The sequence below is a fragment of the Vigna unguiculata genome, chromosome 10 (assembly GCF_004118075.2).
Source record: "Vigna unguiculata cultivar IT97K-499-35 chromosome 10, ASM411807v1, whole genome shotgun sequence".
In the NCBI taxonomy this organism is placed as follows: Eukaryota; Viridiplantae; Streptophyta; class Magnoliopsida; order Fabales; family Fabaceae; genus Vigna; species Vigna unguiculata.
In genome coordinates, this window is record NC_040288.1 from 23,036,839 (window position 1) to 23,052,885 (window position 16,047).

The 16,047-nt window shown below is 34.2% G+C and overlaps 1 protein-coding gene across 1 annotated transcript; it reads right to left on the reverse strand.

The window, feature by feature from the left end:
- Positions 1-807: 807 nt before the first annotated feature.
- LOC114166561 (AMP deaminase) lies at positions 808-11,053 on the reverse strand. The gene is made up of 19 exons (XM_028051310.1): positions 10,445-11,053; positions 9,094-9,266; positions 8,611-8,815; positions 8,257-8,435; positions 8,119-8,170; positions 7,901-8,028; positions 7,617-7,796; positions 7,179-7,246; positions 6,953-7,095; positions 6,094-6,155; positions 4,991-5,104; positions 4,549-4,689; positions 3,984-4,136; positions 3,037-3,090; positions 2,850-2,960; positions 2,599-2,772; positions 2,428-2,508; positions 1,456-1,554; positions 808-1,297 (listed from the first exon to the last, which is right to left on the reverse strand). Exons 1-19 carry the CDS (start codon positions 10,800-10,802, stop codon positions 1,229-1,231), a joined length of 2,544 nt encoding a protein of 847 aa, XP_027907111.1. The 5' UTR covers positions 10,803-11,053; the 3' UTR covers positions 808-1,228.
- Between the last annotated feature and the right edge of the window lie 4,994 nt (positions 11,054-16,047).

Sequence of the window (16,047 nt, forward strand, 5' to 3'; positions counted from 1 at the left end):
TTAACAAGAATCAAATGCTATGTCACATGACACATCTCTATCTCCTCAGAAATTGTCATCCGAGCCAAAAGGTTATCAAAATTCTCCAAATATTAAATTAAAGAACCTTCTTGCTTCAATCATGCAAGAAAAGCCACTAGGTCATTAAAAGATCCATCATCAAATCGGTTTCCATCATCTTGCAATGAGAATAAGAAGTTTGAATATAATGATGTTGCCATGAGTATTCATAGTCATCACTGGAAAAAAAAAAGCAAATATCCTTCTTGATTGTTTTGTGTACCTTCAAGTTCAGAAAATTGCTCTGCTTTTGCTCTCTATTCCCGAAAATGGGTTCCATCAAAAGATGGAAATTGCAGTTAGAACCACTGAAGAATTTTCCGACACTCTGAAGCATATTGATGGTAGTAGGCTCATGGTGGGAGATACTAACACGAGTAACAAAGGAACGCAGAGCTTGGGACCCAACTCGCTTCCTTTCACTACAATGATTTGGTGGCACTCAGGAGACTGTTAAAGACGTAGAAAGAAGGGGAATTGGGAGAGTAGGGTTTTGATTTAGAAAGTGCATAATAAGGATAAGCTTCAAAGATGATCAGATGATACACCGTAGCATCAGTTATACTACACTGAAAATAAATCATTCTCTTAGGATTTCATTTCCAATACCAAGATATTACTTGATACTAGTTATGTCATCCCATTACTCATTTCATCATTACTTAATTTCTGTTAGTTAATTGAGCAAATGTCAAAAGGAGGGGAAAACTTAAATTTAAATTTTGGTGATGTAGGTGAAACAGGACAAAACTTAAAATTACCATGGCATTGTAAATGATTATGTTAAGATAAAAGGAATTGGGCAACCGTCCTTCAAGTTTCGAGTGGAGTGTACTATATATATGGATAAACATTGCGAATCAAAATTTTGGGAGATGAATGTCCCCCTTTCCAAGGATCATAGCTTACATTCCAACACAAACAGGCATGAATTTGCTTGAAGCATGCATTTATTACTAACCCAAAATCATACAAGCAAAAACTTTCGCAGGGGTCCGTTGATTTGTAGCTGTAAACATTGCTCGATGCTCAAGCTCAGCCATATTGATGATTCTCTATAGTATGTATTTGGTTCGTATCATCCAACCAGTGTTATAATGTCTTCGGCCTTAGAATATCTCTGATGCAACATGGGTTTGAGTTCTCTACCTAACCTGCCTCTCACATCTTATTTCTCTACTTCTTCAGGAATGACTGCTTTGCCCAGATAAACCTGTTGCATCTCCTCCTTCCAAATCTGTAAACAGTACTCATACCGTGTCATTCTCCTTCCACAAATCAAATATTCAGGAAAAGAATACGCCAAAAGAATTATAGACTAATTTTAAATTAAAACCGAGTGAAAAATTGGCAGCTATATATATATAAACAAGTTAACCATAAATAAGTTCATACCGTATCACGGAATTCCAACCGTATATGAGGAACGTTTGTTCTCTGAATGTCATTTCCATTTGGCCCTCTCTTGTAGTACTCCTTACCAATCCAATGTGACTGAAACAAGATACCGATCAGTTATAAAATACTAATCATGTACAGAGTACGGGGTATGTATCTGTATAAAACATCTCCCTCAATCGACATTACACTATTTCTTATTATCTTAACAAACTTAGAGGAGGAAGTATATGAATGATTCATGTAATAAATCCATTAATATAATATATTTATAATTTTAATTTATTTTATATGCTTTATAAAAAATTTTATATGCTTTATAAAAAATAAGGAATGAAAAAAAGTCACATACACTAAACAACTTTTACAAAAGCAAGTTTCAGCCTCAGACTCGGTCTTTCCTTCTCGTACAGGGGCTCTTCATTTATGTTTTCTTTCAATTAGGTTTTGGTTTAATTTGTGCAAATGCAAAGTCTGATCAAAATATGCAGATACACACAACCCAGCCGACTATTGATCCAATAGGTTTGATTTGGATTTGGTGGATAAATGATTCCAACCTAAGTTATTTTAATATCGAGTGACAAATTTTAAGAAACCAAACCCAACCCATGAACACTTCTATATATGGAGCTCACTGACGCACATACATTCTACCCCATATTTAAATAAACAGTTTACAGGAGATTGATGAATTTTTAATTTTTTTCTGCGGAACATGTCTCTAAGTTATGTAAAAAAAAAAAACAAAAACTCAAATTAATAAATACTGAAAAATAGTGGAGTTCAGTAAATCATATTGGATGATATATGACAACTCTAAAGGGTTTCCCTGAATACTTGTCAGTCTAAGAATAAAGCAGTTTTTTTTTTTTTTTTTTTTTTATATATATAGGCAAGAATAAAACAGTATGCCTTTAAGGGTGTAAATAATTTCATTCACAAGAGAATTTTGAATAAGAAATGTACCTTTAAAGCATGTGAAAAACCTGATTGATATACAGAATTCCGGGCTATCTCACACAAATCACAGGAGCTCAACTTCCAGACCTGTAAATTAAGAATTATTTCCTGGCTGTAAGCATTGTCTGTTTATATGCTGTATAGAGAGAGAGAAAGAGAGAATGAGAGAAAGCTCACAGAAGCAGCTATACTATATTCTTCAACCAATGGTTCCTTTGTTAAGTGAATTTGGAGAGGATCATCAGTAGAAAGGGACACATTCAGACCCCTTAAGAAGAACATTGGAAAAGGATTCCGATGGTAGTCTAAGAATAGGGAGTTATTGCTCAAAGGAGACATTGCCAGCCCAATCTAACAAAAAATATTCAACTATAGTTAGCAGCCGCAAATATCACAACCAAGTAATCAATTAGAAAAAAATATCATACCTGGGCTAAATAATATAAATATTGAAGCACAGGAGATTTTTTCAAATTGATTCCATGTGCAATGTTGTGAGCCGTGAGAAAGGTTGCTGCAAGATGGTCGATATCACCAGCCTAAAGCCAATATGATGCATTAGATATATACTCAGAACATTTATGAAATAGGCAGAATATATTTTCAAATATATACCTCTCCAGAATGTGGACGGAATTTGATTGTTGTCATTCCTTTTGATTCACGAAGCTGAGAAATACTTGTATTAGGTTAACTTTGTTGTGTCAAAACAAAGCCCAAAATTTCAAATACATATGAAGAAATTGCAGAAAATTGTTGGAATACATATTCAAAGGTACTCTAAAGTAACTAGAGAAATGGATAAGGACATGACTATATTAAGAAACAAAAAAGTGGTGGAATTAACATTATTTGAGAAATATGTAGTAAAAGTATTATTGGATGAGATTGATCTGATCTTCAAAATGCAAGCCAAATTAATTAAATCGGCTTAGAGTAGCTTGGCTAATTGTTTTTAGATCAAACCTGAATCATACCAATTGATCAATTCAGTTTTCAATTTAGTTTTCAACCACAACTAATCCATTTGCCCGATTAACCTTTTTTCCAAAAAATTGAAATTATATGTCAAACTTTTCTAGATCTCTCATCTAGTCTTCGTATTTTTCATTCATTTTTAGGTTATCTATTGTGACCCCATTTATTTAGTCATGTCTACAATCCAACTCATATACCATACCTAGGATAGAGATTAATAAGATATCAAGATAATTTGGGGAAAATTATAAAAAAGCTTATGACAATTTCTCTATCTTAACCTGTAAACTTAAATCAAACCAATCTCAACTAGATTTGTGTGGTTTGAAGTACCCGCAAAGATTTTAAAAGTGAATCATAGCAACCTATTTAAATGTGGTGGATTTGAATTTAATTATATCTTAATCTTTCCCATAAACAGCTTTAGAAATATGCAACAAAGCTTATCCTGTATATTTATTAAAGATTAAGAACAGAACAACGTCTCTTTTGTTCCCTTTTAGTTAAAACAAAGTTGTTTTCTTCGTGAAAGAGTGAATAGGCACCCAAACTCAAACATATTGTGGTGGGCATAAGTTGCATACCTTGTTTAAGGTGTAAAGATTTGCGTAACAGTAATAGACATAGTATGAAAAAGCCGGATTAAACACGTTAGTCCATTGTTCAGGTGTAGGCATGTGTTTTGTGGGCCGTCTTTCAGGTTTGCTTTCATCATCCACCAAATCCAACCCAACAACCTATAAAGCCAAGAGAATGAATACCATGTAGTACTGGAATAAGCATATGTTTTATTCAGGTTATCATAGAGAAATAATCACTTGTTTCATTGAACTTTGAGATAGCTTTTGAAAAATAAGCAACAATTTCTCTAGGACTAAGCTGAACCAAGGACTCTATACTGCAAAATCAACTTCTGCAAGCACTCAACACCAGTAACTAACTATAAATTGGCAAAGTTCTGCAATTTCCAATTAGAGTTAAAGCCAATTGCAGTCCTCCAATGATGAATACATCAAAATATCCAGTTGGTTCGTTTTCAAGGATAACTTGATTGAGAAAAATGAGGTACCCTTTTGAAATATTTATTAAAGACCAATCATCTTCAAAATTGTGTTTACTTAAAAAAGTTAACGTAGATGAGCAGCACACCTGTTTCAAGAAAACATGCAGCTGTGGATGTGAATCTGGGTCGACAGTAACCTCAAAAAGTGGAATAAAAATATTGTCAAGCATGTTCTGGAATGATGTCACAATTCCCATTTCTTTGTATACATTGTACAACCGCGGAAGCTGCAAGACATTAAAAGAACTACTAATCAATTGCTAACTATACAATCGGCCTGCAAATGAAGCCATAAATGGGAAGCAGGAAAAGGTCCCCCAAATTTTGCTAGATATTTGGCGGTCCCAAGAGAATGATTAGTACATTAGGAACATTGTCCAGATTCTTATAATATGATGGTAAAAAAAGTTAAATTGGCACTGTTGAGAGAACTAATTTACACAGGGAAACAACAGAAATATAAATCATTAAAATATCATTATGAAAATTAAAACCAATTTATGTTCTAGAAAAATAAATAAAGCATACCTGAATCAACCAAACAACATTCTCACTGTACAAGTCATTATTAACTATCCAACTGGCTAGTTGGTCCCACTCACTTTGCTTCCTACCATATATTGAAATTCTATATTCGGCCATCTGTGAATAATTAGGAACAGAAAGATAAGTTAACAAACATCTAGATGGGGATAAGCATATAAAAGCAACAGTAAAGAAATGGTAATTTATTGCCAACAAGCCAAACACATTGGTCAACATAGGGTCTCATAGTTATAAACATTCTTGCTCATTCAGTAATCGTAATTGAAAAGCACATAGTGAGATGCACTGTAGGGATCAGTCTCAGTGTCATTGTTTATGTTATGGAAAGCAGTCGTGCAAACATTTACCCAACACCTAAATCCATGGCTAATGCAGTCAAACCCAGAATAGATTAATCACCCATATTGGAACCATTGCGACTACATTTGTCAGGTGATATTACTGTCAATTCCCATTTTTTATGAGAAGGATCCAATAAATTACACTGGCAGCCAATTTCAGGTGTCTTTGTTATCTCCAGTTGCTTAAAACCCCCAAGTTTCTAGTTAACAAACATATAGATGGGGATACGCATATTAAATTTGCTAGTGTCCCTCAGCCATCATAAAATTTTGGATTATTAGAATGACAACTCACCCACTTCTTTACGTTGTTAATACCTTGGAAGTAGAGAACCAGCGTCATCGCATATGCTTTTCTTCTTAGTCAGTTTATGACTTCATTGAATCCTTCCATCATTTGAGAGAAATGATGCAGATTTTACAATACAAATTAGCTAATTGAATTAGGGTTAATTTTTTGTCATCAAAGTTTTCAAGGAGACTATTAGTAGCATTATGTTATTTAGTTATTGTATTCTATTTTAGTCATATTCCAACATACGGTATTTGAGACAGTATAGCTTATTAATAGTATGATATTGAATTCCGACAATCAAACAGTATGTAAAAAGGAGAAGCACTCCTAGGGAGATTTCAGAATTATCAGGACAACATATTGCCAAGAGAAGCACTCTAAGACTGTCTTACATAAAAAGATGGATATGTGAGATTGTATACAGAATATGCAAGGACTCAAGAAAGCACCTGATATTTACTGGCAGCAAGATCCGAAAACACTTGCTTAGTCACCTCACCAAGAAAACGACCTTGTAAAAACAAGTAAAGATGCTTAGATGTTGAAAGCAACTAACAAATATAAACACTAAAAAAAATGATAAAATCTGTCATTCATTTTAAGTATTTTTTGTCTTCATTAATCCTCAGGTGAAATTAGCAATTGCTTAGAAGAAAACTATAGAATTGCATTCAAAGATGACCAGGACTGTTTGAAATTCCAAATTCATAACCTTACTTCAGTGGAGATAGATGAGAATTAAAGTGAGAATTAAAAGAGTTTGGATTAGGCAAACAAAAGAATAGATGAAGAGAGAGATAAGTAGAACAGATGAAAAATAGTGCAGTGGATCCCACCACTTTTTAAAATTATGCCTCTTCACTTCATCTCCTACCAATCACCCATCATTGAACTAGAGACCCAGTCAATCGTGTGTTCACTTTTCACTTCAGTGCCTATATCAATAAATGTACAACCCACAAAAATAGCGAATATCATTGTTTAAAATTTAGAGCAACCTAGGATTTCACAACATAGATATAGGCTTCAAGAAACCCCTCCAAATTCAGCTTGTATGGAAAAATACCTTACTATACCAACACAACTTCTGCACAACAAACCAGTTCATATTAAACCACTCGGCTTGTGCAGAAATCTTTCTACATAGAATATATACAAGTACTTTGGAATATTCAGGGACTCACTGTGAAGTAGATTGTATAAAGAAAAAGGACTGCACAAACCCATATGATAGTACTTCCGGTTTGAATGTGATAAAAAAGTAAAAATTTAGGAGTGATGGGACTGTTACACCTAAAATATTTTTACCTTGAATGAGATTATCCTGTTTTAGAAATATCTCCCTGAGCCTACTTTGACCACAAGGATTGTATTTAAGATTAAACTTATCAAAGCGATGAAAAGTGCTCTTGTCAGCATGAACGTCCAAAAGGTCAACATTGAGATCATACCTGTTAAAAGAGATAAAAACAAGATTAAGTTCTGAAACATACAGCAATCCAATTATAATCATAAAAATAAAAAATCTCATTACCCAGTTAAATCCAAACTCTTGAAGACCTCCTTCAAGGTTAGATATGTCCCATCACGAAATATTACAACCTGATTAAGAGTATGCATAATATGAGTATCACTCCATATAAGCTTCATAAAATGTAATCCACATACCGTAAGTTAAAAAAGTAAGACAATGCATCATGATACATACAACTGCTGGAAGTGATGACAATAAGCCAATCATTTTAAACGTATCAGTAAAATATCCTAATCTCGTCATAGGTAATAGGCTATAGTAGGATTATACACTAAATAAACTACACCTATAGTTTCATTTACAAGTTTATATACTTAGAAGAAGCCAATATGTGCTCTATCTCTTCTGCCTTACAGTTCAATGATAAGTATCAGAGAAAGAAAATAAGGCTGCTGCAATGTATATTTACATCATAACAACAAAGATCCAAACTATCACCTCATCAGGCTCTTTTCTCAGCTTTGACTTTATGAATCTTAAAAGATGCTTCTGATTCATGCATGCTGAATGGTGGACATGAGTATCAACTTTTCTAACATTATAGAAGTCTCTATGTGGAGCACTTTTCTGAGCAAGAAATTCTCTATCCGCATTTAGCATCAAATGAAGATTGAATTTCTGAAAACATACAAAAATTGTCAAACAAACATTGCTTTTTGTACACAATTGAAATACAGGCATAGGCTGTAGTTTGTCACTCATTCAATAAATTAGAGATTTACTTGTTCTAGAAGATTGAGCCTGTGATGGCATAAAGTTCTAATATTCCCTGCTGCTATGACTCGAAGTATGTGATGAAGATCAGTGAAAAATGTAGTTGCATCAGCAACAGGAAAAAGCTCTTCGTTTGCTGGAAGTAATAGAAAGGATGCATAAGATCCCACCTTGAGCGGTGATAGAATTACTAAGTATGTCAATAACAACTTCCTTTCTTACTTACCTTCTCTGTTTGGATATACATGAATAACCCCATCTTGCATTTCAAAGTAATGCTGTAGCATAAAAGAAACATGACTAATTTAATCACAGCATATAAAATAGGGATATCCAAGTTTTCAAAGATAGGGAAAAAACTTACATCAGACTTTCCTTCAGAAGTGTACAAAAATGGATCTGGGTTAGGCTTCGGTGTACTGGGGTCAGATATAACTTCTTTATCCCAAGGAGCAATGGCTTCTCTAAAAATATATCGTTTTCTCATTTCAAGGCATTCTTGAAGAACCACATAAGCTTCAACTTCATCAGGTGATGGAGCCTCTAAACAAAAAAATATAACAATTACAGTTCACACATGACATTCCAAATATGCAAATATTGTCATCCAATAAGTGTTTTGGAGGAGCTGGGTTATATACATCCCTGAGAAAACTCATTCAAAGCATTTTATTTGCAGGTAAGAGAATGAGTAACAGCAACATGTCACAGTTCATACCAATAGGAGTAATTTTCAATCTTGTGAAAGTTTCATGCTCTGGCTCTTTCCTCAGAATGTCAGCTGCTATTGGATCAGGCGGCACACCATGCAGGTCACCGGAAACACTATGAGAACGGATCATACTTGGAGCAATTGCCATCTGCTCTCCATTAGCATTAACATGATTAGGTAAAGTCTCAAACGGGATTTTACCTTCTGGCCCCTACATACAGAAGATTCCAGTTTAAACTCAAATATCATTCAACTTTTTAAATTTAGATATACACACTGCATCATGCAATGATCAAAGTATAGTGAAAGTTCAATGAGAAAAGGCTAGATTAATTCCAAGCCCACGGTTATACACCAAGGACAAGGAGGCATTAAGTAGGGAAATAGAAACACAGAAAGTAAACCTTGTCATGTAAAAAGTAAACCTCCTTCTTTATGTAGAATGAAATGAATGATAGAATTAATTCAACAAGGGCATTACACACTTACAACATTCCCATTTGTGTGCAGATATGCAGTATCCAATTTATCTTTGTCTGTCATGTTATCTTCGTCATCTGATTCTTCTACACTTTCAAAGGCACTACCACTTGCAACAGGGGACTTGGGAGAAGTTGGTCTTAAAAGGCTTCTCTTAAAGGAACCAGATTGTGTCGATTTTCCTGTCAGAAACATATCTAAAGTCAGGAAAAACAATAAGATGAACACTTTCAAGCAGACATTGGCAGTATATATACAGGTCATCATAAAGATATGCAGTATAATCCGACATTTGCCATAAAACCCTTACATGGATTAAAACCTGAATGAATCATTGCATATATATGTGCAGGTAAGGGCATCAGAAAGATGTGCTTCTAATGCAACATTTGCCGTAAGAACCTTTTGACATATCAAATTAAAACGAATTTAAAGTATCTTAATTATGGGGGCACTGCAAAAAGGCATATCAATAAGAATTGAAGAAAAAAAAAATTCTAAACAACAAGATGGTCATCCAATACTGTATAATTTAATTCCTAGCTGGTTTAGCAGAGGGAGATGAGTCCAGGAAGACTGATCCACTGAATTATTCAAAGTGGGCAAATTATTTAAGCGTTTTAGCCATTCCAATCCTTCTTTTCATTTCACTCATACATTCTTCTCACTTGTCTTTGGTTTCCATCTGAAGTTATGTGATCTCAGTTTTGTTCATTGGAACCTGCTAGACCTGATACTTTTTTCTTACTTTTTAGGGAACAATAACAAGTTCAGCCGTTAAATCATATCAAATGTATTGGTCGAAGCCATCTGCCTCACTCCAAAAGACAAAAAAAAAATGAACTGAAATCAAGAAAACTCATTGAAATATAAATTTCTGACAATAAGAGGCGAAAATAGGTAAAGAAGCTCAGGTCCTTAAACTCCAGTTTCCTGAATTCTTACGTAGAGACTCGTCTACATCCAGCAACATCCTCACTTCTCCGTCTTAATTTCTTCCCAATTAAAAATTACTTATAATCCTTTCCCTGGTCATGTGAATTTTTCTGTAAGTCATATATGACGGTGCCGAAACAAACCAAAACTAGTACCAATTATAAAACACACTGTCGACAAAGAAACCCCGGAATCAATTCCTTCCAATCCATTTCAAATTGACTCAATTCCCCATTTCATCGGCAACAGGAAATATTTCCACACTCCTTAATTAGAAGTTCTCCACACTGTGCACGACCAAACACAAACCAACACCAAATAACTACCATGACACAGCTCAACTCTACAATCTCGTAAACAGCAATTCCAACAAACATCAAAATCCACAAAATCACAAATAATCATCGATTCACCACAGCCATACCTTCACGGAGCGTGTGCACCCGCGGCAGCCCCGGCGGAATCCCCTCGACGTGCACCTGTCCGTTCCGCTTCTCGTCCCCGTCAAACCCGCCGGAGATCAAGGTGACGTCAGGCAACGACGCCGAGCCGCGCCTGTACCCTCCGTTTCCCCTCCGTCTCGAGGTTCCCCTGCGCTTCTTCAAATGCGCCGGCGGTGATTCGGCGTCCGAACCGCCGCCGCCCTCAGCCTCACGCTCGACCGTCCTCGCGAACTCCAGCAGCTGCGCGAGCGTCTTGCGGTGCATGTAGTACGCCGACACGGCCACGACGGAGGCTCCTACTAGCGCCGCCAAGGCCAAATGCACGGCGTGTGCGTCCATGATCAATCTGTCTCTCTCCGCCGGGTTTCTCTCTCTATAACCGTAAACGACAATACAACAACGTGGACGTTGTGAAGAGAGAAGAAGATAAAAGGGGATAACGAAAAACCCTACTCTATACAGTGAGTGAAAAGTGTGAAGGCACTGGGCGAGCTCTGTGTTAAATGAAAACAGGTATTGGCTCGCTCTCTGCTATTTATACACAAACGACGCGACACAGAGGACGTGGATGGATGGATACCCTCTCTCTCTTACTCTTTCTCTCTCTTTGTATGCATTATGTGAGAAAGATGTAATTATTAAGAGTAGTTTTATAAACTTAAGCGCTTTCTGTTTGTTTCTTCGCAAATTTCACTTTCAGCTTTTTGCTCGTGGGGGAATGGGGTTAAAATCAGCAAACCAACCAAAAAGATAACCTCACTTCCAGCCACTTTTTCCGTGGAAGTAGCTTTTTCACCGTGCTTTTTACAAATTAATTAATAATACCTTAAATAACTTTGTTTTGTTTTATCTATGTATGGACCAATTTTATATATAAGCAGCACGCACGGACGTGGGGGAACGTGAGTGTAGAGTACATATAAGTTCCACAATTTACATACGTCTACTTCACAAAACTCAATTTTGCTGAATTTAAAGTATGACTGGGTTTTCCTCATATCTTGGTCGCCATCAAATTTTATATTAAATCGTGATGTCAGCATTTTTAATTAAGTTTTTATTAAAATATTTTGTTTCATATTAAGCTTAAAATCATTTTTTTTATCGACGTAATTGTTTATTATTTTTTATAAATAATTATATTTGCATTGAATCCTTTGTTTACTTAAGTATTTCATATTTAATAACAAATTCAAAGATTTAACACGGCTCATTGAGAGTATTTATTATTTAGATTACAAAGATAAGATAGGAATGATCTAAAAGTAATTGAGATATTCACGTGTAAGAATTTGAGAGAGTGAAAAGAAAGAATTAAAGAAATTTATTATTTTTTTCATTATCTCTCGTATACAAAGAGTTAAAGGTAATTTGTGTGAGATTACCATAATATCTTCTATTAACCTTTTTGTTTTTAATTGTCGTGCATGTTTTTTTAATTTATATAAACTTATGACGCAAATCATCATTAATAATATTACATAATTATGATAATAATGTAAAAATATGACTTTTAAAAGTTACACTTACAACAATAATTAATATTTCAATTTTTTTTAAAATTTAATATGTAAATATATTGTATTTTATTATGTTTTTTATTAAAATAGTTATTGTTTTTCAATTTATTCATTAATTTTTTTTCTAATTTAATCATTAATTTTTTTCTAATTTAATCATTAAATATTTTAAATTACTTTCAACATCAAGAGAAATTTGGTAATATTGTTTTCTTTCAATTAAACTTAATTTTTAATTTGTTATATTAGTTAAATCACTCACAAACTTTACTCATAAATTCAACGACTCTTACCTTTAAATTTCTTAAAGTAATAAACACAAATTTCACTTTCTAATCCACTTTCATCATCTTCCTCTCTCTCAAATCAATCTTCACAGGTGAAACACACAAAAGATTGACTTAAACATATTACTACGAAAAAAAAAAATCATATATTTACTATAATCCACCACTAAAATACTAATATGGTATTCAAGAATACACTAAAAATCAATGCATAAGATGTTATCCGCTATTTTAATACACAAGACAAAATTATTAAGTACCATATTTAAATTTACATATTTAGAAGAACCAAAAATATATTAAATTGATTAATAAACATATATTTTATAATCATATTATTATAAATATTGTAAGGCCCATTTATTTTCTGCCTTTTATTGTAACGGCTGCCCCAATCTTGTTGGGCCTAAGGGCTGGCCCAAAGGGGAAAGATCAGACCTAATATGCCCTAAACCTAAACTTTGTGCTCACTTTCGAAAAACAGAACCCTCACACCCTTAGAGCGGCTGCCGTTTTCCTCTGCTAGGGTTTTGGATCTCGTTTGTTCCTAAGTGCAAACAAGCTCTCTTCCGTCCATGTAAGTTGATCTCAGCCATGCTCTTCTTCCTTCAACGTACTCTTTGTAAGTCTAGCTAGGGTTCGTACTGATAAACCCGTTTAACTCTGTCCGCTTCACTTTTACAGTGTTGTGATCTTTTTTAGAGCTGTGGTGTTTCGTTGTTCGGTGTCGTGATCTTATTCTGGCTCATTCCAGTTAAGGGAAGCTAGGGATCTTTGTTAAAGTCTGTTTCTTGCACATTTTTCCACTATTTTTATGCTTCGTACAATTGTGGTGCCATTGTGAAATATTAAATGGATGTATACTGTTGTTTGGAGTGTGTTTGGATGGCTATGCAGGATGAACAGTGGCGAGACCCGACGTTCTCGCCCAAGCAACCCGGCCTCGCCCAGGCGAGACTTGCAGAAACAGGCTCAAACTCGCGCTCTCGCTCTCGCTCAGGCGGAGGGCTTTCGTTTGAGCGAGATACCATCTCGCTCAGGCGAGAGGCTCGCCTAAGCGAGGACGCGTAGGGGTTTGAGGTATGTTGTTGTAGGCGTAGCTCAGGCGAGGAAGCTCTTCTTGGGCGAGGGATATGCTCGCCCAGGCGAGTAGCGACTCGCTTGAGCGAGAATCCGTGAGTCTCGTAGGGTTTCCCTGATGACAATCTCGCCTAAGCAAGACCCTGTGGCTTGAGTGAGACTGGCACGAGACTACTCTATATAACTGTACCTTTCATGTTTTTTGGCCCTTAATTGTATGTTTGGCTTGGTGTGCTTTACCTTGAGTATGAACTGTATGAATTGAGTGACCTTGTATGAATAAGATGGAATTATGATTCATGAGTTTTAACATGAGGTGAGCATGATGTTTGTATCAGGTGATTCATGGAATTAAAATGATGGGTTTGGTATGGATTTGACATGAGACATGAGTGAAGGTGGATTAATGAATGTGGCATGGTGCCGGTAGGAAATACACTTCTACATTTGTGATTTGTGAAGGATGAGTGGAATGGATTCAATATGAAATACAAGTGAGGATGGATTGTAAAGGTTGACATGATATATATATATATATATATATATATATATATATATATATATATATATATACCTATGCATGTTAAATATTATTGGTTTAATTATGATTGGTCCATGGTCAATGCATAATTCCTTGAAATCTCTAGGTGGGATTTCAGGGTCGCGCTTCAGTGGTCAGGACGTAATTCCATGGCCCCTGTTAGTGGGTGTCTGTGGTGGTGTCCCATTTATATAATTTGGTAAGGATTCAAGGTAAGGAAAAGATTGATTCATTAAGGGTTAACCTTGTGCGTGGGGGATTGATTCATTGTAACACTTGTAACACATAACTCGGGAGTGAGCAGAGTTATCCACCAAAAGTGCAAGCATCCGCTGAATCCGATCAGATTATATGTAATCCGGATGAGTCGAGTCGAGTCTTAGTGTATTGATTGAAGGGTCATAACATGCTTGGATGATATATGTATATTGGACTGTGATGGTATATCTGATTGCATGATAAAAACTACTTTTGGCTCTAGCTTACCCTTATGTTTTGTTGTGTGTTCTACTGTGTGCTTCTCTCTTTTGTGATGAACATTAACTTGTTGATGTAAGCAGATGTGAGGAACACCCGTGGCCAACAAGGAGGTGATGGTTCTACTGCTTAGTCGACTGGACTTGGACTTTTCTTTTTATGTCTTTTGCTAGGACTATGGCCCATGTATTATTTGATATGTATTGTGTTTCTGGTTACGTTAGACCTCGTACTTTGTCTTGTTTGACATCGTGGTGTGCCCTAAGATTTCCTTTTCATAACACTTGGATAACTGTAAGGAGTTAAGTTTAAACTCCGGAACTGCGCGGTTATATCTGTTGTGTGACGCTTTATTTTAATTATATTTATTAATTAAATGAGGTGTTACAAATATTATTAAATTTAATGATATAGTTATAATATAGTTATAATATGTTATAATTGATTTAATTGATAACTTTTCTTTTGATCAATTTTATGTACCTTTATATCTAAGATGTAAAAGGTACTTACGAAAAATAAAAAGGGAATATGTTTATCCTACTTTAATCCTCGTAATTTGAGGAATGTGTAATTTTAATTCTTATAAAAATTTAATATTTAATTACGTTACTTCACTATGAAATTAACCATTGGAATTTAGTTATACATTTTGTTAGTAACGGATAGCGTATATTAATAGTCAATCAAATTTGTATAATTTGAAGAAAATATAGGCTATATATGAAGTTAAATTTTTACTTCATACAAGTAAAAAATTAAAAATTTACAAAATTATAAAGATAAAATTATATTTTGACTTTTTTATTTTAGAAATAATGTAAAAAATTTCTAGAAAATAAAGCGAAACATGTTTCTTTATATTTCAATCAAAATTATTTTTTTAATAAATGTAAAAAAATTCATTTTAGCACTTTCTTTTTTCATTTACAAAACTCAAATTCTTCAAGTTAATTTTAGCAAGGAAGTGGTTGTTATAAAAATAATGAATACGAGTCTATAACAGCTTTATATTCTTTTCTTTATTGATTTGAAAGCTACCCCTCAGAGATTGTTCTTTAGGATATTCGTGGAACAAACTTTGGGAATTATTTGGTGAATAATAATAGTTATGTATTACTCATTTTAATTTTAACTAAGCGCTTGCTCCTTAGAATATTCGTACAACAAATTTAAAAGATATTTATTTAATACATTTAAAATATAAAAGTATTTATCACTTATTTATGATTAATTAATATATAAAACTGCTAATTTAAAGTTTTATGCATGATTTTCCCAAATAATAAACCATTATAAACGATGATAATTGTTTCTTTTTAATAATTACTTATTGACTAATACTAGCAAAAAAAAAAAATCAACTTAATTTTAGATGCATACTTTTGGACTTTAAAAACATGTCATATTTGTTTTGGCTAAGACTGAGCTTAAAATACACAGTGGCATTTATATTTTTTCTTAGCAAGATATTTAAGAGTAATTTATGTGAATTTGAATTAGTGTATTTAAGATTAAAACATGAGTATGCTATAAGGTATTATATCGTTCTTTTGAGATTTATGTTATATTCACGTCTAGGACATTATTTATGAGAATGATTAGAGAGGTATGATTTGATAGTGAATTATGTGTTGATTTTTAGAAAATTAAGAAGAAGGAAAATGAAGGAATCGGAG

What these genes read in the sequence shown, in the direction of transcription:
- LOC114166561 (XM_028051310.1), bottom strand. Translation starts at nt 10,802, where the DNA reads ATGGACGCACACGCCGTGCATTTGGCCTTGGCGGCGCTAGTAGGAGCC. An exon ending in ATTGAAAATTACTCCTATTG is followed by an intron (nt 8,436 to 8,610) that starts GTATGAACTGTG and finishes TTTTTTGTTTAG; the next exon opens with AGGCTCCATCACCTGATGAA. An exon ending in GGCTCAATCTTCTAGAACAA is followed by an intron (nt 7,797 to 7,900) that starts GTAAATCTCTAA and finishes GTATGTTTTCAG; the next exon opens with AAATTCAATCTTCATTTGAT.